Source organism: Terrapene carolina, unplaced genomic scaffold (genome assembly GCF_002925995.2).
Source record: "Terrapene carolina triunguis isolate 2854851 unplaced genomic scaffold, T_m_triunguis-2.0 Scaffold21, whole genome shotgun sequence".
NCBI lineage: Eukaryota > Metazoa > Chordata > Testudines > Emydidae > Terrapene > Terrapene triunguis.
This window is the reverse complement of record NW_020664372.1, coordinates 34,728,802-34,754,088: the sequence shown is the minus strand read 5'-3', so window position 1 is coordinate 34,754,088 and position 25,287 is coordinate 34,728,802. Positions and strand designations below refer to the sequence as shown.

The 25,287-nt window shown below is 45.3% G+C and overlaps 1 protein-coding gene across 1 annotated transcript in view; it reads right to left on the bottom strand.

Moving 5' to 3' along the window:
* The window catches only part of TFDP1 (transcription factor Dp-1), a 117,290-nt gene that overhangs the window by 49,820 nt on the left and 42,183 nt on the right, over nt 1-25,287 (bottom strand). Inside the window, exon 4 of the mRNA XM_029913259.1 lies at nt 10,170-10,276. Coding sequence (XP_029769119.1) covers nt 10,170-10,276 — 107 coding nt within the window. The remainder of the gene's footprint in view (nt 1-10,169; nt 10,277-25,287) is intronic.

Genomic DNA, 25,287 nt, shown 5'->3' with positions numbered 1-25,287 from the left:
CCTCCTAGTGAAAAAGTTTTTCCTAATATCCAACCTAAACCTCCCCCACTGCAACTTGAGACCATTACTCCTTGTTCTGTCATCAGCTACCACTGAGAACAGTATAGATCCATCCTCTTTGGAACCCCCCTTTCAGGTAGTTGAAAGCAGCTATCAAATCCCCCCTCATTCTTCTCTTCTGCAGACTAAACAACCCAGTTCTCTCAGCCTCTCCTCCTAAGTCATGTGCTCCAGCCCCCTAATCATTTTTGTTGCCCTCCGCTGGACTCTTTCCAATTTTCCACATCCTTCTTGTAGTGTGGGGCCCAAAACTGGACACACTACTCCAGATGAGGCCTCACCAATGTCGAATAGAGGGGAATGATCACGTCCCTCAATCTGCTGGCAATGCCCCTACTTAAACAGCCCCAAATGCCGTTAGCCTTCTTGGCAACAAGGGCACACTGTTGACTCATACTTTCCTTTACTTCCTGTGACGATGCGGTTCTGGCGGGACCCAACAGACTACCAACTCAGGACAAATTGCTTAAACAGGGCAGTTACAGCCCAAGACTGGGGTTTTTCCACCTCTAAGGCAAACCAAACCAGCCAGACTAAGAGGACTTCGGTCTCACCCCACTGGCTAACCACAAGTCTCACAAGCAATTTCCTTAGACACTCCAGTTTCCCAGTATCACCACCAGTGCCACTCATTATGGGGACAAATGGTTATGAAAACCAATACCCCAATAAAAGAAAAAAGGTTCTCTCGATCCCAAAGGATCAAGCCCCAGACCCAGGTCAATATACAAATCAGATCTTACCCACAAATCACGCTGTTGCCAATCCTTTAGAATCTAAAATCTAAAGGTTTATTGATAAAAGAAAAAAGATAGAGATGAGAGTTAGAATTGGTTACATGGAATCAATTACATATAGTAATGGCAAAATTCTTGGTTCAGGCTTGTAGCAGTGATAGAATAAACTGCAGGTTCAAATCAAGTCTCTGGAGTACATCCCCCGCTGGGATGGGTCATTCAGTCCTTTGTTCAAAGCTTCACCTTGTAGCAAAGTCCTTCCAGAGGTAAGAAGCAGGATTGAAGACAAAATGGAGATGAGGCATCAGCCTTATACAGTCTTTTCCAGGTGTAAGAACACCTCTTTGGCCTGGTCTACACTAGGACTTTAATTCGGATTTAGCTGCCTTAATCCGAATTAACCCTTCACCCGTCCACACTACAGAGCCAGTTAATTCGAATTAAAGGGCCCTTTAAATCGATTTCTGTACTCCACCTCGACGAACGGAGTAGAGCCTAAATCGATTTTGTTAATTCGAATTAGGGTTAGTGTGGACGCACACCACCGAATTACTGTGTTTAAGTTAATGGGGTAGTGTGGCCGCACACCACCGAATTAATGTGGTTTAAAACCGAATTAAGGTGCTTAGTGTGGCCGCGCACAATCGAATTTATACAACCTGTTTCCCAAATTCGAATTATCTAAATTCGGATTAATCCTGTAGTGTAGACATACCCTTTGTTCTTACTGTGGAAAATTACAGCAACATGGAGCCTGGAGTCACATGGGCCAGTCCCTGCATACTTTGCTGAGTCTGAAGGCATATTTGCCTTCTCTCAATGGGTTCATTGTATAGCTGATGGTCCTTAATGGGCCATCAAGCAGGCTAGGCAGAGCTAATCCCAGCTTGTCTGGGATGTCACCCAGAAGCATAGCATAAATTTGCCATACAGACAGTATAGAGCCAATATTCATAACTTCAACTACAAAACTGATACACACATATAGACAGCATAATCATAACCAGTAAACCATAACCTTGTCTTAGACACCCCATTTGACCCCCTTTATACAAGATTTGGGTGCCACTACAGGACCTTGGTTGCAACAATGATCTATATGGTCCCAGTTTATGTCAATAACGTCACACTTCCCCATCACGTTCTGCAGGGAAGCAAAGAAATCTGTGGGGGGCACGTTTTCTGCATGTGCGCGTTGGCACAGAATTCCCCCAGCAGTAAGCTATACCTACCCCACAACATTGTTTCTGAATTAAGTTTGAACAATAGCCACCTAAAACCATATTTAAGTGGAGTTAGCCTGATGTGACGTTTTGGCAGTACAAGTGTTATTAACTAAGGTCACAGCGCTTGAAAGATTTTCCCCACCGCCTACTGGGCAGGACTAAACCTATTAACCAGATATTCATATGAACAATTATCAGGGAGCCTACTAGCAAAAGCCCTGGTGAGAAGCCAAGCCCATTTTCTCTGCAGCCCCTAAAGGCTTAGAAGGGGGAAGTTGCTGAGATTCCTACCAGGGTGTTGTCCCTATACCTTAAACAGGGATTCCATCTCTCATATCAGCTGTGCTCCCTTTCAACTGCTGGAAAGCATTGAATTTTTTCCTCCCACCCCCCATTACCTTCCCCACATACTCCAGAAGTTTCTATCTGTTGTGGAAGGTCACCTGTTCTTCACCCCCCACCCTCTGCCAACAATCCTGCTAGCTGCTGCTGAGTGAAGAAGGGGCATAAAAGGGTTGCATGTCAGCTAATACACCTTTCCTCCTCAAACAGCCCTAACACTTCTGTTGCATTTCATAGCTTCCTCAGGCAATGTCAGCAACAGCAGCAGGGATAATTGAACTTTCAGACTCCTCAAAAGCTTGATCTACACTGGAAAAGTGAGTTGTGTTTAATCCCCTCCCCACCAAATTGCCCAATTTTCACACTCTTGGGTCTTGCAACATTCTTATTTCGTTAGTTCTCCAGTCACCATAGACCCTTCCTTCCTAGTTGGTACCTCATATTCTAGTGTAAAAGACAGCCTTTTAAAGAAGTTGTAGGCCTTATTTAAACATCAAAGGAAGGCACAAGCTCTTTAATTTCATGATTATTTTGTGTGTATAGTAGTGTATATATAAAGTATTTTCTGACTTGTTCTATATCAGAGATTCATTTTCAGTACTATTAAATATTCACAAGGTCTGTAGCACTCCTCTTATATGCCACAGGACTCTTTCACTGAGCAAAATTATCCTGTTAAGACTCCATATTACGTCGGTTAGATCACTCCACCTGAATGACTATAACCTAAGGCCTTGTCTACACTATGATTTTAGGTCGAATTTAGCAGCGGTACCTCAATTTAAGCCTGGACCCGTCCACACGACGAAGCCCCTTTTTTTGACTTAAAGGGCTCTTTAAATTGATTTCTTTACTCCACCTCCAACGAGGGGATTAGCGCTGAAATCGGCCTTGCCGGGTCGAATTTGGGGTAGTGTGGACGCAATTCGACGGTATTGGCCTCCAGGAGCTATCCCAGAGTGCTCCATTGTGACCGCTCTGGACAGTGCTCTCAACTCAGATGCACTGGCCAGGTAGACAGGAAAAGGCCCGCGAACTTTTGAATCTCATTTCCTGTTTGGCCAGCATGGCAAGGTGCAGGTGAGTGCAGATCTCATTAGCAGAGGTGACCATGATGGAGTCCCAGGATTGCAAAAGAGCTCCAGCATGGACCGAACGGGAGGTATGGGATCTGCCTGCCATATGGGGAGACAAATCCGTGCTAGCTGAACTCTGTTCCAGTAAATGAAATGCCAAAACATTAGGAAAAAAGTCTCAAAGGGCATGAAGGACAGAGGCCAAAGCAGTGCCGTGTGAAAATTAAGGAGCTAAGGCAAGCCTACCAAAAAAACAGAGGCAAACAGCCGCTCCGGATCAGAGCCCCGAACATGCCGCTTCTATGATGAGCTGCATGCCATGCTAGGGGGTGCAGTCACCAGTACCCCAACCCTGTGCTTTGACTCCGTCAATGGAGAATCACGCAACACGGAAAGCGGGTTTTGGGGACGAGGAAGATGATGATGAAGAGATTGAAGATAGCTCACAGCAAGGAAGTGGAGAAACCGCTTTCCCCAACAGCCAAGATATGTTTTTCACCCTGGATCTGGAGCCAGTAACCCCCGAACCCACCCAAGGCGTGCTCCCGGACCCTGAAGGTGGAAGAAGGGCCCTCTGGTGAGTGTACCTTTGTAAATATTACACATGGTTTAAAAGCAAGCGTGTTTAATTATTAATTTCCCCTGGCATTCGCAGCCAGTACAGCTACTGGAAAAGTCTGTTAACGTGTATGGGGATGGAGCGGAAATCCTCCAGGGACATCTCCATAAAGCTCTCCTGGATGTACTCCCAAAGCCTTTGCAAAAGGTTTCTGGGGAGGGCGGCCTTATTCCGTCTGCCATGGTAGGACACTTTACCACGCCAGGCCAGTAGCACGTAGTCCGGAATCATTGCATAACAAAGCATGGCAGGGTATGGTCCCGGTGTTTGCTGGCATTCAAACAAGAAACAACAACAACCGTTCCTTATCTCTCTGTGTTATCCTCAGGAGAGTGATATCATTCATGGTCACCTGGTTGAAATAGGGTGCTTTTATTAAGGGAACATTCAGAGGTGCCTGTTCCTGCTCGGCTGTTTGGCAGTGGCTGAACAGAAATGTTCCCCGCTGTTAGCCACGCGGTGGGGGGAGGGGTGAAGCAGTCATAGCAGAGAATTGGGTGTGTGTGTGGGGGGGTTATTTGGGTTTGTGCTGCACGCTAACCCGCAAACCGCAGCCCCTCCTTTTAAATTGCCAACCCATTTTAAATGGCCAACCCAACAGCCGCTTGGTATGGGAAATGAGGGCGCTGCTGTTTGAAACCATTCCCACATGTTATGAAGGTTAAAGAAGCCAAAAGACTGTGGCTTACCATGGCTGCCTGCAAGCCGAATTCTGTTGCCTGACACTGCGTGAGTGATCTCTCACACCAAACCGGCAGGCCCTCAATATAAGAGGCAAAATGCGACCTTGTAACGAAAGCACATGTGCTGTGTAATGTGAACAGCAAGGTTTAACGTGAAAGAGTGTGCCCATTGTTCTCTAAAATGTGTCTTTTTAACTACCACTCTCCCTTTTCTTCCACCAGCTGCAAATGTTTCTCCTTCGCAGAGGCTAGTGAAGATTAGAAGGCGAAAAAAAATGCACTCGGGATGAAATGTTCTCGGAGCTCCTGCTGTCCTGCTGACAGAGTACAGCAGAATGCATGGAGGCAGACAATGTCAGAGTGCAGGAAAGCACAATATGAACGCGAGGAGAGGTGGCGGGCTGAAGCTCATAGGTGGCGTCAGCTTGCTGACAGAAGGCAAGAGTCGATGCTCAGGCTGCTGGAAGATCAAACTCATATGCTCCAGCGTATGGTTGAGCTGCAGGAAAGGCAGCAGGAACACAGACCGCCGCTACAGCCCCTGTGTAACCAAGTTCCATAGCCTCCTCACCCAGACGCCCAAGAACGCGGTGGGGGGGCCTCTGGCCACCCAGCCACTACACCCTAAAGGATTGCCCAAGCAACAGAAGGCTGGCCTTCAATAAGTTTTAAAGCTTTTAAGTTTTAAAGTACAATGGGGCCTTGTCCTTCCCACCTCCCCCACCCCACTCGGTGCTTCCCTCCTCCCGGGCTACATTGGCAGTTATCCCCCTATTTGTGCGATAAATTAATAAAGAATGCATGAATGTGAAGTAATGACTTCATTGCCTCTGCAAGCGTGATCGAAGGGGGGAGGGGAGGGTGGCTAGCTTACAGGGAAGTAGAGTGAACCAAGGGCGGGGGGGGTCATCAAGGAGAAACAAACAGAACGTTCACACTGTAGCCTGGCCAGTCATGAAACTGGTTTTCAAAGCTTCTCTGATGCGCACCGCGCCCTCCTGTACTCTTCTAACCGCCCTGGTGTCTGGCTGCGCGTAATCAGCGGCCAGGCAATTTGCCTCAACCTCCCACCCTGCCATAAATGTCTCCCCCTTACTCTCACAGATATTGTGGAGCGCACAGCAAGCAGTAATAACAATGGGAATATTGGTTTCGCTGAGGTCTATCTGAGTCAGTAAACTGCGCCAGCGCGCTTTTAAACGCCCAAATGCACATTCTACCACCATTCTGCACTTGCTCAGCCTATAGTTGAACAGCTCCTGACTACTGTCCAGGCTGCCTGTGTACGGCTTCATGAGCCATGGCATTAAGGGGTAGGCTGGGTCCCCAAGGATAACTATAGGCATTTCACCATCCCCAACTGTTATTTTCTGGTCTGGGAAGAAAGTCCCTTCCTGCAGCTTTTGAAACAGACCAGAGTTCCTGAAGACGTGAGCGTCATGTATCTTTCCTGGCCATCCCACGTTGATGTTGGTGAAACGTCCCTTGTGATTCACCAGTGCTTGCAGCACCATTGAAAAGTACCCCTTTTGGTTTATGTACTCGCTGGCTTGGTGCTCCAGTGCCAAAATAGGGATATCGGTTCCGTCTATTGCCCCACCACAGTTAGGGAATCCCATTGCAGCAAGTCATCCACTATGACCTGCACATTTCCCAGAGTCACTACCCTTGATATGAGCAGCTCTTTGACTGTGTTGGCTACTTGGATCACAGCAGCCCCCACAGTAGATTTGCCCACTCCAAATTGATGCCCAACTGACCGGTAGCTGTTTGGCGTTGCAAGCTTCCACAGGGCTATCGCCACTCGCTTCTCAACTGTGAGGGCTGCTCTCATCTTGGTATTCTGGCGCTTCAGGGCAGGGGAAAGCAAGTCAAAAAGTTCCATGAAAGTGCCCTTACGCATGCAAAAGTTTCGCAGCCACTGGGAATCGTCCCAGACCTGCAACACTATGTGGTCCCACCAGTCTGTGCTTGTTTCCCGGGCCCAGAATCGGCGTTCCACGGCATGAACCTGCCCCATTAACACCATGATGTGCACATTGCTGGGGCCTGTACTTTGTGAGAAGTTTATGTCCATGTCTATGTCCTCATCACTGCGCTGCCGTCGCCTCCTCGCCTGGTTTTGCTTTGGCAGGTTCTGGTTCTGCATATACTCCAGGATAATGCGCGTGGTGCTTATAGTGCTCATAATTGCCACGGTGATCTGAGCAGGCTCCATGATCCCAGTGCTATGGCATCTGGGCTGAAAAAAGGCGCGAAATGATTGTCTGCCGTTGCTCTTACGGAGGGAGGGGCGACTGACGACATGGTTTACAGGGAATTAAAATCAACAAAGGGGGTGGCTTTGCATCAAGGAGAAACACAAACAACTGTCACACAGAATGGCCCCCTCAAGGATTGAACTCAAAACCCTGGGTTTAGCAGGCCGTTGATTTCACAGAGGGAGGAAGCAAATGAATACAAAACAAATCGGGTCTATTTCTTGTTTTGATCCACTCCATCTATCTTTTACATCTTTAGGCTGGCAGCAGATGGTGCAGTTCGACTGCTAGCCATCATCATCTCCTGGGTGCTCAGTAGAAGATGGGAATGACCTGGCTGAGTCACTCCCATGTCTGCCCAGGCACCCCTGACCGACCGAGGTTGGCTAAAAGAGCACCCAGGAATACGACGATGATGGCTACCAGTCGTAATGCACCGTCTGCTGCCAAAAGGCAGTGAGCTGCTGCTGTGTAGCAATGCAGTCCCACGTCTGCCAGCACCCAGGAGACGTACGGTGACGGTGAGGTGAGCGGGCTCCATGCTTGCCATGGTTTGGCGTCTGCACAGGTAACCCAGGAAAAAAGGCGCAAAACGATTGTGTGCCGCTGCTTTCACGGAGGGGGAAGCTGACGACATGTACCCAGAATCACCCATGACACTGTTTTTGCCCCATCAGACATTGGGATCTCAACCCAGAATTCCAATGGGCGGCGGAGACTGTGGGAACTGTGGGATAGCTACCCACAGTGCAACGCTCCGAAAGTCGACGCTAGCCTTGGTACTGTGGACGCAGTCCGCCGACTTAATGCACTTAGAGCATTTTGTGTGGGGACACACATGATCGACTGTATAAAAACGATTTCTAAAAAACCGACTTCAATAAATTCGACCTAATTTCGTAGTGTAGACATACCCTAAGTGTAAATACATGTTTAAAATACAGCCATGTTTTATAGTTGCTTGTATCTATTTCAAAGAAAATATTTCATGTGTTACAGAGAAGAAAATGAGGGTCAAAACCAAAAAAAATTTTTTTTCAGATTCAGAGGTATTATTTAGAGTTATTTTCAGGGTGGATAAAAATCAATGATTTAAAAAAAATCAAATAAAAAAAAGATTTTTTTGTTAAAATATTATATGTTTGCTGTTGAAGAAACAAATCTAGAATACATAACGTTGCTGTTTTAATTAAATAAAACAATTTAAATGTCTGTCTGGTGATGTTCTCCTCCTAATACAGCAGGGCAAGAAAATCCTCCAAGTATTAATGATTAACTTGTTGAATTGGAGATAGTTCACCTCCCAATGACTTCATAAATATCTGCCTCAACACTTGCCCCATACAAAGGACCAATTTTTACTCAGTTATTACCTCATACGACTACACTGTGACATCAAATCAATAGCTGATTTAATTCATAACAGGAACTGCAATGCAATAAAATAGTCTGCAGTCATGTAAACATTTCATTAGGTAGTAGTCCACAACCTCAGAGGGGACTCTTGAGAACTGTCTGAAGCTGAACTGTCTTAGGATTGGTCTACACAAAGACTTTGTACCTATATAACTATTTCAGTTAAAAAAATAATAATAATCATACCCCTAACTGAAATAGTTATACAAATGCAACTTCTGTGGATTACCACATCCCTACTGTGGATGCAGTCAAATCAGTTTAGCCTATTAGCTATATTGGTATAACTGTACAGTCTGAACTGGGGGGAGTGGGGCGATTGTTGAACTCTCTTAACTACACAAGTATAGTTAAAGAAGTGCAGTGCTTGCATGTAAAACTCTGTAGATTCTTGAATTCTCTCAGCAATACCACCACCTCTTACTCAGTTCCCCTCCCCATCAATTCTTTTAGCTCTGTTTATATACTGAAAATCCATCCACATTAAACCATGCGCGCACACACAAATTCAAAGGTTTTTATACTATGGAACCTATTTTTTCTTTTATAAAATGAAATGCTTATGAAAGATGCTATGTTGAAGTCCTGTTTTCCCCCAGAGAACAGTACAGTAAAGGCAGCAGCTGTGCCCTCACTGTCTTGCAAATGTAACAACCTTGACCACTTTTACAGATAAGACTATAATTCAGTTTCTATGCAAATTAAAATCCTTGGCAAAAGTTAGTCTCTACAGAGAAGCCAACTGTAACACCTCTCCCTATATAACAGAATAAGAATATCAGTTCATGTCATATGGAGCTCACCAAATGAAGAGTTTTGTTTGCTATTGCAGTAATATGGATTGCATTTGGAACTTGCATTCTAGAGACAACCACTTTTATCTCATCACTAGCTCAGGGGTCGGCAACCTTTCAGAAGTGGTGTGCCGAGTCTTCATTTATTCACTCTAATTTAAGGTTTTGCATGCCAGTAATACATTTTAACATTTTTAGAAGGTCTCTTTCTCTAAGTCTATAATATATAACTAAACTATTGTTGTATGTAAAGTAAATAAGGTTTTTAAAATGTTTAAGAAGCTTCATTTAAAATGAAATTAAAATGCAGAGCCCCTTGGACCAGTGGCCAGGAACCGGGCAGTGTGAGTGCCACTGAGAATCAGCTCGCGTGCTGCCTTTGGCACGCGTGCCATAGGTTGCCTACCCCTGCACTAGCTCCTTAAGTTATCCAGTCTATACACATTTTGCTTTTTTTAAAATTACAATATGCTTTTCAGCAGAAAAGTCTGAAATAACCATTTTTTAAAATATGGCCAAAAAATCCCATAAAAATCCCATTGATTTTCCAATTTTGATCTCGATAACATATTTGCAAATTGGCTTTTGGATAAAGTTTCAGGTTGGTGTGTTTTGAAAGTGTCACAGATTTATCACAGAAAGACTGATAGACAGTAGAGGAATTTGAATATTCAGTAGTCTGAAGTGTTGAGGGTTGATGTAGTTTTTGTCAATAACCTGCACGATTAGCCCAACACGTGCTCCCTCTCCCCACAAAAACAACGTTATTAAAACTAGTGTTCCGAGTACAATTTAAAGTCATACTAAACAGCCCTTACTATACAGAAGAGCGAGATGGTACATTCTACATAGAAATAATAACTGATACTTTATATGATGCATTTACACTGAACCACAGTTAGATTCATAATATGTACAATCAAAGGTAAAAAACAAAAATTTAAAGTCTCCTTACCACTTGCTGTGCAATGTTGACATTAGACTGTCCAAACGTTTTTGGCAGGAGCTGTTTTCCAAGTGTATTTACTGTAGAAGGATGAACAGCCACTAATGAAACAACCCCTAAAACAAATATAAATACAAATTTCCAGGTCAGCTTTGTTTCTTTCAGAAAATCTAAATTCATATTAATATCAAAGCACATAAAATTCAGTGAAAACTAGTTTTCAATAGGCATCTAAACAAGCATCAAAAACAAATTTCTGAAGATGTATATAAAGACACCCTACGTATGAAAGTATATACAAATATATTAGTGCAATATGTTGTTCCTTCCTGCCTTCAAACACACAAAAAATTAAGATTCCCAGTATGCCCTCCCAATCTTTCTCTGCTGTGGACAATTGATGCTCCATGATCCATAAAATCTTCCAAGCTTTTAAAAAACAAACAAATACCCCAAAACCCACTCTCTCCTAGCTCACAATGTAGTACCAACAGGTGGAGTTGTTCATAGAATTGACTGCCTCAACACGGCAGTGTCTCATCTCTGCTCAGAGAAGCAAAAGGTTCTTCTAAGACTCTCTCTCCAGGCAGAAAGCTTTTTCCATTTTTCTCTATCCTTGATATGTCCCTTTCTCCCCCTCCCCTCCCCAGCAGGGAGGGGATTTTTGAGAACAGGAGCCCGCAGGAAATTGGTATTTGAAGAGAAAAAGCTCAGCAGTGTAGCAGGCCCAGCTAAAATTAAAGGGGCTCCTTCCTGCTCAGCTGTGCAATTTTGTAGTGCCTCACCCCACTCAACAACAAGGTAGTAGCCAAGCCATTAGCTATTTAGGGCAGAAATTCAGCAGCAGAAACTGGCTTTGCATAATCTCCAAGCCATATATCCCTAGCTAGTCAGTGCTTCAGGCTAAGGTGAAACATTGGAGTCAGCCGTTGTTGCAACAGCAACAATATGGCAGGCAATCCTTCAAGTGCTTAAGGCAGTTATGTGGTTGATACCTGGCATTTTGGAAGCAACAAGCCAGAGGTCCTTGGCTGTTTTATTTTATTTTATTTTTTTTTTCAGCTCACTGGGGTGAAATATGGTGTCCTTGTCTTCAAGAGTAAGTCAGAAGGACAAGAAAAATCTATGGGGCCGGACACTCTCCTCATCCCAACCCTTTCAGGCCATGTATATGTTACAGGGACTATATACACATAGTGACATAGCTACAGCGCTGTAGCTATGCTGGAATAACCCTGTTACGTAAATGCAGCCTACAGCGACAGAAGGGGGTTTTCTGTCGCTGTAGGAACACCACCTCTCCAAGTGATAGTAGGTAGGTCAATTGAAGCATTCTTCCATCGACCTAGCTGAGTCTACGCTGGGGATTAGGTCAACATAACTACAATGTTCAAGTGTATGGAACTTTCATATCACCTGAAGAATGTAGCTATGTTAACCAAAATTTAAACTGTAGATCAGGCCTCCAATTGCCACAACAACCAGGTTTTTGTTTGATTTTTGGTCCCAACTGTTCCAGGACAGGCCTTAACCAGTCCTTGTTGTAACTGGTATCTTGAACTCCTGCCCTCTTGCTGGCTCTCTCAGCCCCCCTTTCACTGACGGCAGCTCTGACTCTCACAACCTCTTAAACCAAAACATCTGTTTAACAAAAAAAACCCACTCAAATGTCTCAGATTCCCCATATTTGAGACCAATTACCATCAAATCAAGGCAGCTTGATTACGTTCTCTCAGCTCCTACAGATGCAGGTTTGTGCATGGCTTAGCCTGCCATCTCCCCACTTATTTAACACTGTTCCTCATCTCCCCCATAGTGACTCAGCAGCCTGGTCTCATCCATGTTGCAGCCTGCTGGTGCACACCATTTTTTGTTGAGAACCTCTTCAGCAAGGCTTTAAAACCTCATAAAACATTAGGGCTTCAAGCATCACTGCTCATGCCAAGCTCAGCTCTTCTCCCCTTATCATCATCCCCTGCTTCCATAAATATTAAAAAGACAATTCCCTGTCTCTTAAAAGGGCAGGTCTGAGACTGGGGCAATAGCTGTAGCTTAAGAAACAGCAGAAACTTTACAACTGTGAGACTGGGTAATTCACTGCTCTACCATATCTGATGTGACTAGTTCAAGCATTCAATAAGATGTCTTTTTGTACCATGACCAAAGCAGCACTCCTTTTACACAAAGGATAAAAAAGGGAGAGAGAAAGAAGGGGGAGGGCACTGTACCATTCTCTCCCCTTGCAAACCCTCCCCACTTTGAAATAAAACTGTTCTAAGTATGCCTTCTAAATAAAAATTTTAAAAAATTAACATTAGTCAAATGGACTTTCAAAACTGAGAAAGTTTCCACATAAAATTTCAAGTTCCCTTACTTCATCCATCATAGCATCACCCCACCCGAGCTCCACTGGACTTGTAAACAAGCAGTGAAGCAATTACTCCTTTTCCTGAAGATTTTTGGGGTGTTTATTCAAGACCAATCCTGGTAGGAAAGAGAACATACAGGTTTCACCCAATACTGGTTCTGTCTACAACTGACAGTACTATCTCATTTCTGCATGGAGTCCAAGCCTTTCTGATAGGACAATGGAAATCCTAAGAAGAAATTTCTACAAGGAAACTGTGCCCATGTGCAATTCTGCCTGTATCCACAGTGTTACCTATACTGAGTAGCACTGAACACTTGACATTAGCAGGAATTTGGTGGCCCAGAAACTCAGTCTTTTGAATGCATACACGTGCCAGTTCAGCATCCCTGAATCTCCAGGACAGAGGAAAACTTCTATTCCACATACCTTCAAACTCCCAGACCTACAGCATGAAGCTATTGCCCTGCAATCTCAGTAGTCTTGCCTTCTAGCACACGAATATTCTGGATAGCTCATGGACTTCCCACTCAAATCTAGAAACTACCCAAGAGTCTGGGAATTTCAAGGGATTCTGCTAACTTGATCCTTATGTTGCTTCTGAAAGGAAAATAATCCCTTTTCCCCTTATAGAGCACTCCTGCAGAGAGACTGAAAAATCTTGATGTCTCCTTGGAATCTTGCTTTGTTGTAAGTCTTCATTTCCATTTTTTGTATAATAAATGGACAAGTAGATACAAGAAAAATATTCTGTGTGGAAATGATTCATCTGCCATAAAGGCTTATTAATCAGAATTTAATGTTTGTTTTCTGAATTGGGCATATGGCTGGGGAGTGAGAGGAGCAATCAGTTCTCTGAACAGCTCCATCTGCTACTGCTACATTGTGGAGCTAGAGAGGTTTTTGTTTTGTTTAAAAAGAGAGGAGCCTCTGTGCTTTGAAGATGAAGGAGGAATACACCACTTGTAATGGACCAGAGGGCACCACCAGGTGCCCACTTTAGAGAAGAAAAGTTACAGATAGTTAGCAGTGGGAAGAGAGGTAAGTAAACATTACTTATCATGCACTACTATTGTATCATGTCTATTACTAGGAATATTTTGAAAATAGCTCTTCCCCATTTTCACCAAAACCCAGGTCAAACTGCAAAGGCTGGCACTCTAGCTGGAGAAAAAGAATGTTAGCACAACATACTCATATGAGCATCAGAAAGGGAGGAAGTTCACTCTTCAATTTGGCTCTCCCAAGTGAAGCATAAGACAATGTCACTATGGTTAGCCCACCTACTCCACACTCAAACATCTTTCTACTTCCAAATAGTTTCATTAGCATGAACTAGGCTGTATATGCACCAATTGCACAATATTTTTCAACAACAGATGTATGGAGCAGAAATAATTTTTTCCTAAGTCAACTTTGCTGAAAAAAATACCAAGAACATTACATATTTTGAGTTTAAAAAGGAATTCTACTTACTACTAATTTGGTTTCTCAAACCCTCTACTACATCAGTCTGGTCACTGGGTATAAGACCTTTTACCAATGAAAATATATAAAGAGGCACACTTGTCTCCAGTCACTTCATTACTACTAAAAAATTAAGAATCTATTATAAGACTCCAAAAGAAGTACGGAAGGAGGACTGGGTAAATGGATCCATGCAAACAATCATATTGAAATGTTACAATTACTATGTAAACTCCCATCTCCAAGGGCATGTGGATCCCCATTCTTGTAGATTAGCAAGCCGTCCCTAAACCCCAAGATGACGGGGTTCTGAGAAGACTTGACTGAATGATTGCCAGAATCCCTCTAAATAGGATATATACCATCGAAGAGATCTAGGGAGTAATGTGTAAAACTGTGGATAAGTCTAGGCAGCAGCCTTGCATAACTCAACAACAGGTAACAGTTACATTGCACAATTTGCACCTGGTAAGTGCCCTTTTCACATATAAACAATGTGGTCTAGCCTCCCTAGTCATGAATGGGGCTTGGGAAAGAATACCAGTAGACTAGAAATTGGAAACCTCTTCTGACAAGAACTTGATGTGGGTGCAGCACCACCTTATCCTTACAGAACACTGGATATGGATCAGCCATTAATATCTGAACCAGGCGAACACTTCCAACTGAGGAAGAACCCAGATTGTTTAAAAATACACACGCACAAAAATACAAAATAGAGAACAAAAAGTCTGACGAAAGGTCAGAATCTTCTAGTCTTGATGAGATGGAGTCATCCCTTCCATTTCACAGAAAATTAGATTTATTGTAGATTTCCTTTTCAGACTTCTAACAGTAATCCCACTCCAAGCTGCTCGACCAGCAGCATCCAGGCTGTCAAATTCATGGAACTTGGACTGAGACCTCACCTGCATCTGGAACAGATCCACTAGACCAGGAGTTCTCAAACTGGGGGTCGGGACCCCTCAGGGGGTCGCGAGGTTATTACATGGATCACAAGCTGTCAGCCTCCAACCTAAACCCCGCTTTGCCTCCAGCATTTATAATGGTGTTAAATATATAAAAAAGTGTTTTTAATTTATACGGGGGGGGGGGGGGGCGCACTCAGAGGCTTGCTATGTGAAAGGGGTCGCCAGTACAAAAGTTTGAGAACCACTGCACTAGACTTGGCAGAGGGAATGGACAATCCACTACCAGGTCCACCAGGACACAGTAACAAAAAATAAAACAACACCGGACAAGCCCAAACAGTGCTATGAGCAGTGCTTGATACAGGGTCTGCCTACACTACAAAATTATGTTGACTTAAGTTACGTTGACGTGCACCCACCTCAGTAATTAAATCGCTTTTGTATGCCCACACTATGCTCCTTGTGTCCAGGGTGCACGTCCTCACCAGGAGCGCTTTCACCGATTTAACTCAGTGTGGGGCATTTTGGGGCAGCTTCTGAAAGGCAGCAACCATCAATGTAAGCAACACAGTGTCTACACTGACACTGTGTCGACCTAACTACTTCAACCTAAGCGCTACGCTTCTCACGGAGGTGGAGTTATTAAATCAGCGTAGGGGGCAAGTTACATCGGCAAAAGTTACATTTTAGCATAGACGCTTGCAGAATTAGGTCAAAGTAAGCTGTCTTGCGCCAACCTAACTCTGCAGTGTAGACCAGGGCAAGGTCTGATATTCTACAAAATCGTAAGAATGTGATTAATCTGAGAGAATACATAAAGGAATGTGTCTGAAATCTGACTCCTCCAGATCCTTCAGCAGAACTGATCCACATGTGATACTGTGTTTCAAGGCAAGAAAGTTCATCTGAGCTGTTCTTCACCTGGAGGAACTATGTCCTGCCAGTTGCTATAAATGCACAATTATCTTCCAGCTGTGTTGGCCATTAAAATCTGAATGGGAGCCCTTTAGGAGAGGTAGGAACATCTGTGACAATTCAGACACCTCAAGGGGAGAACAGGGGATTTGAGCCGCAAAGAATAAGCAGTTGAATTAACGGATTGTATGCAACATTATTATGCTATAACTATGCCGAGTAAGGTCTTTCACGAAAGTCTAATGTTTTAAACTTAATAATCATTAGATACATAAATCCATAACTATACCCTGTATGTGTGTTTGTGTATATAGAGAACAGTGCTCATAAACTTCAGCTCCATCTCACAGCAAGACAATGAGCAGCACCTCCCAAGCCAGGTTTTACACAAAACCAGACTCCAGTAACAATCCATTGTACAACCCAGGAAAGGACAACAATGGGCCATTTAAGTTAATGAAAAGATAGAGACAACTAGGGATTTCCCTACTTTCAATATCTAAAGTGATTGAAGAAAAAGAAAAAAACAAAACAAAACTGCAAACCCCTTTAAAATGGATGGGAAATTCTCACTATTTTATCTTTGAATCTGAGGTTTTTCTATTAAATAAACCTCTTGTTTATTTTTACCCCAGGTAGGCCTCTGTTGTGCAAACTGTCTCAAGTGTGTATGCCAAAATGAACTGATAACTGGGGGGTCAGTTTCACACCTTCGGGGGCAACAACCCAGAGGGGGAAAATCCAAGTGTCTAGTACTTAAGAACTTGGGAAGAACAGATTTGGGGGAGACTTGGGACTGGAAGTGCTGTTGGAGTAACCCTGCAAGCAGTAGCATAGCTAGGGGGGGTGCAGGGGAAGCAGCCGCTTCCCCTCAGCACATTTTTCAAAAGCGGCGCCTTAGTTAGGGGTTACCATGGTGCCAGCAGGCGCCCCTATAATAAAGAATCCCTAGGCGAGGCCGGCAGTGGGCGTGAGCGGTTCCAGTGAGGTCAGCGGCGGGCGAGCCAATGAGCGGGGTGTCTGGGAGCTGCCGGAGCTCTGGGTCCCTGCGCGGCTCAGCTCGGCGGCGGGAGGGGGGGAAGCTGCTGTGGCAGCAGCTCAAGACATTCCGGCACTAGGCAGAGTGCCGGTGGCTTCGCGACGTGGAGGGGCTGCAGCAGGGCGCCCGGCTCGGAGGGCGGGAGAAGAAAGTGAGGGACGGGAGGAGGCGCTGCTGCTGCCTGGGCACAGGTGCTGCTGCTGCTCCAGCTCTCCGGGCGGTGGGGTGCAAAGTGCCCCCTGAGCAGCGCCGCCCGCAGGGGATGTACCGGCTGCTTGGTCTCCACTCCCCGTGCGGAGCCGGCTCCTAGGTCACGCCGGACTCAGCGGGAACCAGCAGGAGCTGGGCGCCCTGGCGCTGTGGGGGAGGAGGAGGTCACTCATCAGAGGCACCTGGGCAGCCAGGTAAGCACGGACCCAATGAGCGGGGTGGAGGGGGGGCCAGGGACCGACCGTCCGCTCCCCGCTCACGTCACGTCCGAGACTCCAGCCCGCCTGGAGCTTCCCTCTCGCCTCTCCCCTCCCGCGGTGTCATGGCTTCCTCCGAGGTCACTCGGCAGCTGGTGAGTCCTGCCCAGGGGCGCATGAAACTTTCTCGCCTCTTCTCCCCTCCCCTCCCCCCCCCCCCGACTGCACCCTAAAAACTTTCTTGGCCGAGCCGCGCCCGGCCCTCTCCCCCCGGACCAAGCCTCTCCGAGGGGGGGCGCAGCAGGGCCGCAGCGCGGCCAGAGGAGCCGGGGGGGGGAGGGTGGAGCGGCGGGAGGAGGAGCCAAGCGGGGGCATGGCCAGAGGAGGAGCCAAGGGGGGGGGTGCCTTTTTTATGTTTGCTCCCCCTGCACTTAGAACCTGGCTACGCCACTGCCTGCAAGGAGTAACTAGGCTGGTGGAAGCCAGGGTGAGATTTTGTGCTTGTGGTCAGGGATCTGAGCCATAGCAGCACAGCAGTAAGGCACCCCATGCTTACAGGGTGTGGGTGATCCCCAAAATGTCACAACTTCTTAAATATCGGACAGACCATTTTCAATTCTAAATAGATTACATAGTTTGGTTTCCTCCTGTGTTCAGAGGCCAGGGATTGCTAGTTCACTGAGGTAAACTGTCCATCCTAGTCCAGCAGCAGCATTGCAGATGGTGGAATTTGGTTTTACACAGATTACTAAAGCAGAGTATACTTGCAAAGTTTACAACAACAAGGAAAGCACAAGTGCAGAAGATATAGCAATATAGCGGAGGCCTATGAGCTATTGTCAGTCATCTCTGCAACAGTCTAAACAAGACTCTGGCCACAGGACTGATATGTAAAGCCCTGCACAGATATAAAATTTGTTTCCACATCTGATCCACAAAAATGGTCCACAAATATCTGTGGCTATAAAGCGGATATCCATGGATTTGCAGGGCTCTACTGATATGTGCAAGAAGTCTAATAGGTTGGAGTATATCACTGAAGCTGAAGTCATTTTGGGTAAGGTCTGAAATCTGTCTTGCAGGAGAGATACTATAGCAAATCTGGAGTCTAGAACTACCCCTATGCACCACAATTTCTGTCTGTGGGAAAACAGACTTTGAGGTTGACATCAAGACACAATGACTGAAACAGCTGGCAATCTGTCTTAACAGTAAGGTGCAGAACCTCTGAGAGGAGAAGTCTTACCTATCAGTCTTAGTATTGACATACATGAATACTCAAGTATTCTCATATGGGCTGCCATTACTGCCAAGCATCTGGTGAAATCTCTTAAGGGTTATGGAGAAACCAAATGGCAGGATCCAATAATATGCAGTGTAGTTGTTGCTCTGTCAGTTCCAGGATATTAGAGAGTCAAGGTGGATGAGGTAATATCTTTTATTGGGCCAACTTCTGTTGTCTCTCTCACAATCAGAAATTGGTCCAGTAAGAGATATTACCTCACTCACCTTGTCTTTCTAGGATCCAATAAATAGTAACATTTGGGAAACCAACAAACAAACCAATGAGACTTTCCAATAAGTAGGGTGAATTGCAGTAAAGAATTACAAAAGCCGATTTTGTAGACACAAGAAAGAAATGATGATTACCAATATCCCTATGTGGAACTTCTACCACTCCATTAAAATGTCCAAGTTACATTACTGGCCATTACTGCTTTTTTTTTTGAGAGAGAGTATTAACAAGAGTGTAATGCATAACCCCTGTATTGTTGATGGACCTATGCTTTATCTTCCCTCCAAACGGGAGACACAAACTTGTAGAGAGATCCCTGAAAGAAGAATTTTTGGGGAGAGCGAGGGTGTGGAGGAGAGATATGAAGGAATTCCAGCACATATCACAAGGAAAAAAGAACAGGAATACTTGTGGCACCTTAGAGACTAACAAATTTATTAGAGCATAAGCTTTCATGGGCTACAGCCCACTTCTTCGGATGCATATAGAATGGAACATATATTGAGGAGATATATATACACACACATACAGAGAGCATGAACAGTGGGAGTTGTCTTACCAACTCTGAGAGGCCAATTAAGTAAGTGAAAAAAAACTTTTGAAGTGATAATCAAGATAGCTCAATGGAGCCATTACAAACATTGAATCTATCTCCCCTTGTAAGTATTCTCACACTTCTTATCAGACTGTCTGTACTGGGCTATCTTGATTATCACTTCAAAAGTTTTTTTTCCACTTACTTAATTGGCCCTCTCAGAGTTGGTAAGACAACTCCCACCTGTTCATGCTCTCTGTATGTGTGTATATATATCTCCTCAATATATGTTCCATTCTATATGCATCCGAAGAAGTGGGCTGTAGCCCATGAAAGCTTATGCTCTAATAAATTTGTTAGTCTCTAAGGTGCCACAAGTACTCCTGTTCTTTTTGCAGATACAGACTAACACGGCTGCTACCCTGAAAGGAAAAAAGGAATCCCTTTACCCTTTTGGGAAAGTAATCACAAACTAAGCCAGTTCAAGATTCTCAACCTGCCCATCAAAACTGATGCTTAGACAAAGAAGTGGACAAAGACTGTTAGAACCTGTCCTTCTGTTTTAAAGATATCAGCGGTTTCCAAGCAGGACTCTGGGAGCAGAACTCCTGGAAAGATCTTGGTCTCTGGGACCAAAAGGTGGCATTAGGTCTCTTCGGCAAGTACACAGCCTAGAGATTTCAAAGAAGGTCTTCAGTTTCTGCAGAACCACATCTGCCTTCCTACTAAATAAACCTGGCCTATCAAATGACAGACCTTTCCAAAGACCAAATCCTTTCAATCATGCAAATCTCTGTGCAATAATGGATGTTGTCACAATCTTTCTGCAATGTTTAAGTGACCTGACATTAGATGTGTTGATACTTAGTTATGACCTCAGACTCCCTTCATAGCATCTTCAAATAGCTGATCATTTATAAAAAGCCACTCTATCCTAGTTCAGGAAGTTGTATTTGGCTAGCATGTCTGGTACATGACTCTGCATTTGTAGGGTAATTGATGAATACAACCTCTGGTCCATACGCAGTGGCACAGGACCTAGCCAACAGAACTGAAAATGGGAATTATGGGGAGGGTTTTTGTAGTGTTCCCATTCCCTCCCCTTGTTGACAGGGGTTTAGTAGGGAAGACTGACTAACGAGGCAGCAGCAAGAGCGTGACGAAGCACACATTTTCTGTAATATTTTTATGAATCTTATGTGTGCCTCAGTTTCCTCTGTATTTCACATGGCTACCCAGTGGGGGGGCGAGGAAAGGGAGGACAGTTTGTTCTCAGGGCAGGCGAAGGCCTGCTCTACACTACAAAGTTAGATCGACGTAAGCCACCTTATGTCGACATAGATGTGCATGTCTACACTTAAATTTGTCTCCCACCAATGCAAGTGTCCTGTTGCACATACATAGTAACACCAGCTCCCCAAACAGCATTGAGCCATGGTCAATGTACGGAGGTCAACACAGCAAATGTAGACACTACATTACTTATGTTGACCCTAATAGTCCTGCAGCAGCTGTCCCACAATGTCTGACACTTACCACTCTGGTCACAATTGTTAACTCCACTGTCCAGGGGTCACACAGACCTAAATCACCCCTCACACTCACCCTAAAACCCCCACAAATTTTTGAAATGACTTTTCCTGATTGTTCAGCTTGGTGAGCACACCTCTATCTGCTCTCCATCGTTGTAACTGCCCAGCTGACTATGCTGATTACATGCTCCAGGAACGCTCCGGCATGGAGGAGACAGGAGATATTGGATCTCCAGGGCTTTGGGGAGAAGAGGCAGTGCTGGAACAGCTCCAAGCCAGCCACAGAAACATCAACATCTACGAACAGACTGCTTGGGGGGATGCAAGAGAAGGGGTACGACAGAGATCAGCATCAGTGCCGCATGAAAGCCAAGGAACTGTGACAGGAATGCCAGAGAGGCCAACAACTGATCTGGTGCCGAGCTCCAGACCTGCCAGTTTTACGAAGAGTTGTATGCCATACTTGGCAGAGACCCCATTACCACCATGGGTACCTCTGAGGAGGCCAAGTAACAGGCCCATGCCGTGAACAGCGAGGAGGAGGAGCAGCAGCATGGGGGACAAGCAATCAGGGTATCCAGCTGTGCTGCAAGTCAGAACCTGTTTTTGACTCCACTGAAGTCCAGCCAGTCCCTGCAGTTGAGCATGGGCTAGCCTGATGCAGGGGAAAGAACCGTGGTAAGTGTGTAAATAAGTTTCCAATTACAGTGATGGCACCCCCAACTTAGTCAGACATTCATCAACTTTTCATTAATTTACCCATGCTACAAAAGGTACAACGAACAGAGGCAGAGTTATCTACTTTTCAATCACCTATATAGTTAGGTGGGGGAGGGGCATGCAGAGCAGTTTGTTTGCATACACAGCGATAGGGTGACCATACGTCCCGCTTTGGCTGGGACAGTCCCTTTTTTAAGCCGTCCCACCTGTCCTGACTTTTTTGGCAAAAGTGATAGTCAGTTGGCAAGAGCAAATGGGACAAATGCCCACTTGACAAAAAAATCAGGGCACGCACCCCTAGAGGGGCACAGAGGAACGTGCAGGGGGAAAGTGGCAACTCCAGACCTACAGGGCTCCACCGATCAGCGACACCAGCCACATGGGGGGTTGGGGGGAGGAGGAGGATTCGGGTGAACAATGATCCCAGATGCATGGGGGGGGGGGGGGGGGAGACAGGCAGGACTCAGTTGACACAGTGATGCCAGTCCCGCATTGGGAGGGGCAACAGGGCTCGGGCAAGAAGCAATGCCAGCCCCATGCAGGGAGGGGCAGCAGGGCTCAGATGAGAGTCCTGTGCAGGGGGAGAGGCAGGGCGTGGGCCAGCCCCATGTCTGGGAGGGGTGGGGGAGAGGGAACAAGCCAGCACCCCGCACAGGGGGGCAGGGCTCAAGTGAGCCCCGCATGGTGTCCCATTTTCCCTCTGGGAAATATGATCACCCTACACTGGGATGCCCCTTGAATCTTCTTGAGAGATCATGGTCAAACTTCCATGGAGGTACACCACAACCCTCTCCTGAAGGTATCTAGTAGGGATGGCAGCCTTATTGCTTCCTCCATGGTAGGAAAACACTTTCCCATGCCAGGTGGCAATAACTTTAGCTGGCACCACTGCAGTAAACAGTGGCATACAGGGCCGGACTGATTCAGGACCCCAGCAGCAGCAGCTGTGCTCTCTCTCTGTTCCTTTGTTACCTCAGGAGTGAGCTATCAGCAAACACCACTAACTACGGAAAATGGTGCCAGTATTCAGTGCCTTTGCCCTACACACATTTTCATGCAACCGAGCAGTTCCCTCCTCTACTCCTGAGGGAATTATTTGCCAAAAATTAAAAATTATGCACACAATATTTTAAAATTCTGCATATTTTATTTGTCAATAAATAAATGTGGCTTGAAATTAGGCAAAGGTTTCAAGCCATCAGAGGAGCAAAGGCGTAAATCTACTCAAGGTATGGTAGTGAGACATGTATAACGGGAGAGTGGTGAGCATTCCCTTCTAGAAACTACAGAAAAAGAGGACAATGACAGCCATAGAAATGGCTGATGCTGCAAGGAGGTACACAAAAACAGGTGGCATCAAAGAATATCCTCAGAGGCATGATGTTTCTAGGCACTTAAAACCAAGGAATAGGATGACAGCTGACTTGAGGTTTTGATACAACCACATAACTGCAAAACCATCCATTACATCCTGCACGCTGCCAAGAGTCTCAGCTCTGCACAGCAGGAGATGGATTAGTGGCCCTGCACACTTGCATGACAATGGCCCCCACATTGGATTTTTCCACTCCAAAATGACTTGCCCCCACTATTAGGCTGCTCTTCCATCAGTGTCAAAATTTTCACTGGGACTTGTCTAAAGGTGAGAGCACACTATTGCAGGGGGAAATAATGCAGATAAATGCCGTTTGCACCATCAATCCTTACAAACAGCACAACATATCCAAAAATACTTGAATCGTGTAGCACTCACTTGAGCTACTGATGTACCAGTATTCACTGTGGGACCCACATACCATCTGTACCAAAATTCTTGGTATGGATCAAGGGAGGGACACACATATAGTCTAGTATTTTAGCCTAACTGCATGGTACTGTATACGTTTTTATATAATTTATGCAGTAAGCCACGGTGTAGTTGGGGGGCTAGAGGTGGGGTTTTTTTTTTTTTTTGGCGTATCGATTTTGTTTCTAAGGTAAACTCCCAGAGTCTACGTCAATTATTGTTTTGGTCATTCTGTCTGTGGGACAGAAGGGGAGGAAAAGAGAGTGTAAGAGTCAGCCCCACAAACCTGACAAAGTAAAACCAATACCACCAACAATATCAATAAATCAGAGGTCAGACACAAATTAGTTCATGGATTAGGGCATTACCGAAAAACCCACAACCCTCACCTGAAATTCCAGCGGAACCACAGATGGTGGGTGGAGTTGGGAGAACTAGCTGAAGGAAAGTGGGTGCTGGAACAGCAGATGGGAGGCTCTAGATGGACACTGGATTAAGTGAGATTTTGTGGGAGTTAGGGGCCAGTCTAGATAGGTAAAGAGCAGTAAGAAGAGGTGGCCCAAACGAGGGAACTGCAGAAACAAAAGCAGAAAGGTGGCTGAGAAGAGAGACAAATTACACCTCTCAGAGCCAAGTAGGGCTGACTGCCTTACATATGGCCAATCAATGTGGCTACTTATCTAAGGCAAGAAGGATTCAGCCCAGACAGAACAGGAGGGTTTGATATTTCTTTTTCTATGAAGCACAACATGCTATGTATCTAATAGAGTCAACTATGCTCTATACATGTACTAATATATCAGCTGATCTTCCAAAGGAGGCTGCTGGTATATAAAAGCAGATAGGCTAAGGTGACACATGAAACCATAAGCCCAGAACCAGTTTAGACATTGCGAAAGAGAATTTCCTGCAATATCCAGTATGAACTTCATTAAATTAAGGTAAACCTGATTGAATTAAGTGTATTACCTTTTGGGTCCACTGTATTAAAAATGTAATTGGTAAAAAAGAAGAAGTTACTCACCTTGTGCAGTAAGGATGGTTCTTCGAGATGTGTCCCCCTATGGGTGCTCCACTATAAGTGCTCCACTGCAGGTGTGCCTGCGTCCCTGCACTGATCGGAGAACTTTGGTAGCAGTGTCTGTTCAGACCAAGCATATGCCACTCTTTGCGTGCCACGAGGCTATCCAGCTTGTGTAGTCAACCCCTCCTCAGTTCCTTCTCTACCACACAGTCCAGGATTCTTGTCAGTAAGTAGAAGGGTGGGCTATGGAACACCCATCGGGACACACATCTCGAAGAACCATCATTACTGCACTAGGCAAATAACTTCTTTGAGTAGCATTCACTGTAGGTGACTCCCAAGCAGCATCCATCACGGGAGGCTGAGACTTCAGTATCGGGTCTGTTATAGATGATAGTACTGTGGTACCGAATCTGGCGTCTGCAGCAGAGTCCCCCAGGATGGCACAGTGTACCTCAAAGGTGTGTGCAGATGCCCAGGAAGCCGCTCTACAGACTTCTGATATATGGATACCCCTGGAGAAGGCGACGGAAGAGGAAACCAATCTCGTGGAGTGTGTGCATATTGAAGATGGGGATGGTAAATAGAGCTCTGTTACCAGATGCATATAGTTCAAGACCCATTTGGAGAGTCTTTGAGCTGAAATCGCAGCACCTTCTGACCTATCTGCAATAGAGAGGAAGAGGCTCAGTATTTTCTAAAAAAAAAAAAAAAAAAGTTGTCCTGTCCAAATAGAAGACCAATGCTCTCCTCATATCACGCATATTCAGGATGGCTTCTCTATTATCCTGATGAGCTTTAGGATGAGAAAATGGAAACTGGTCCATAGGAAATGTGAATTTCACCTTGGGCGTGAACTTCGGATGTAGCATCAGAGCAGCTAGCTCCCCTACCCATCTCGCCAAGG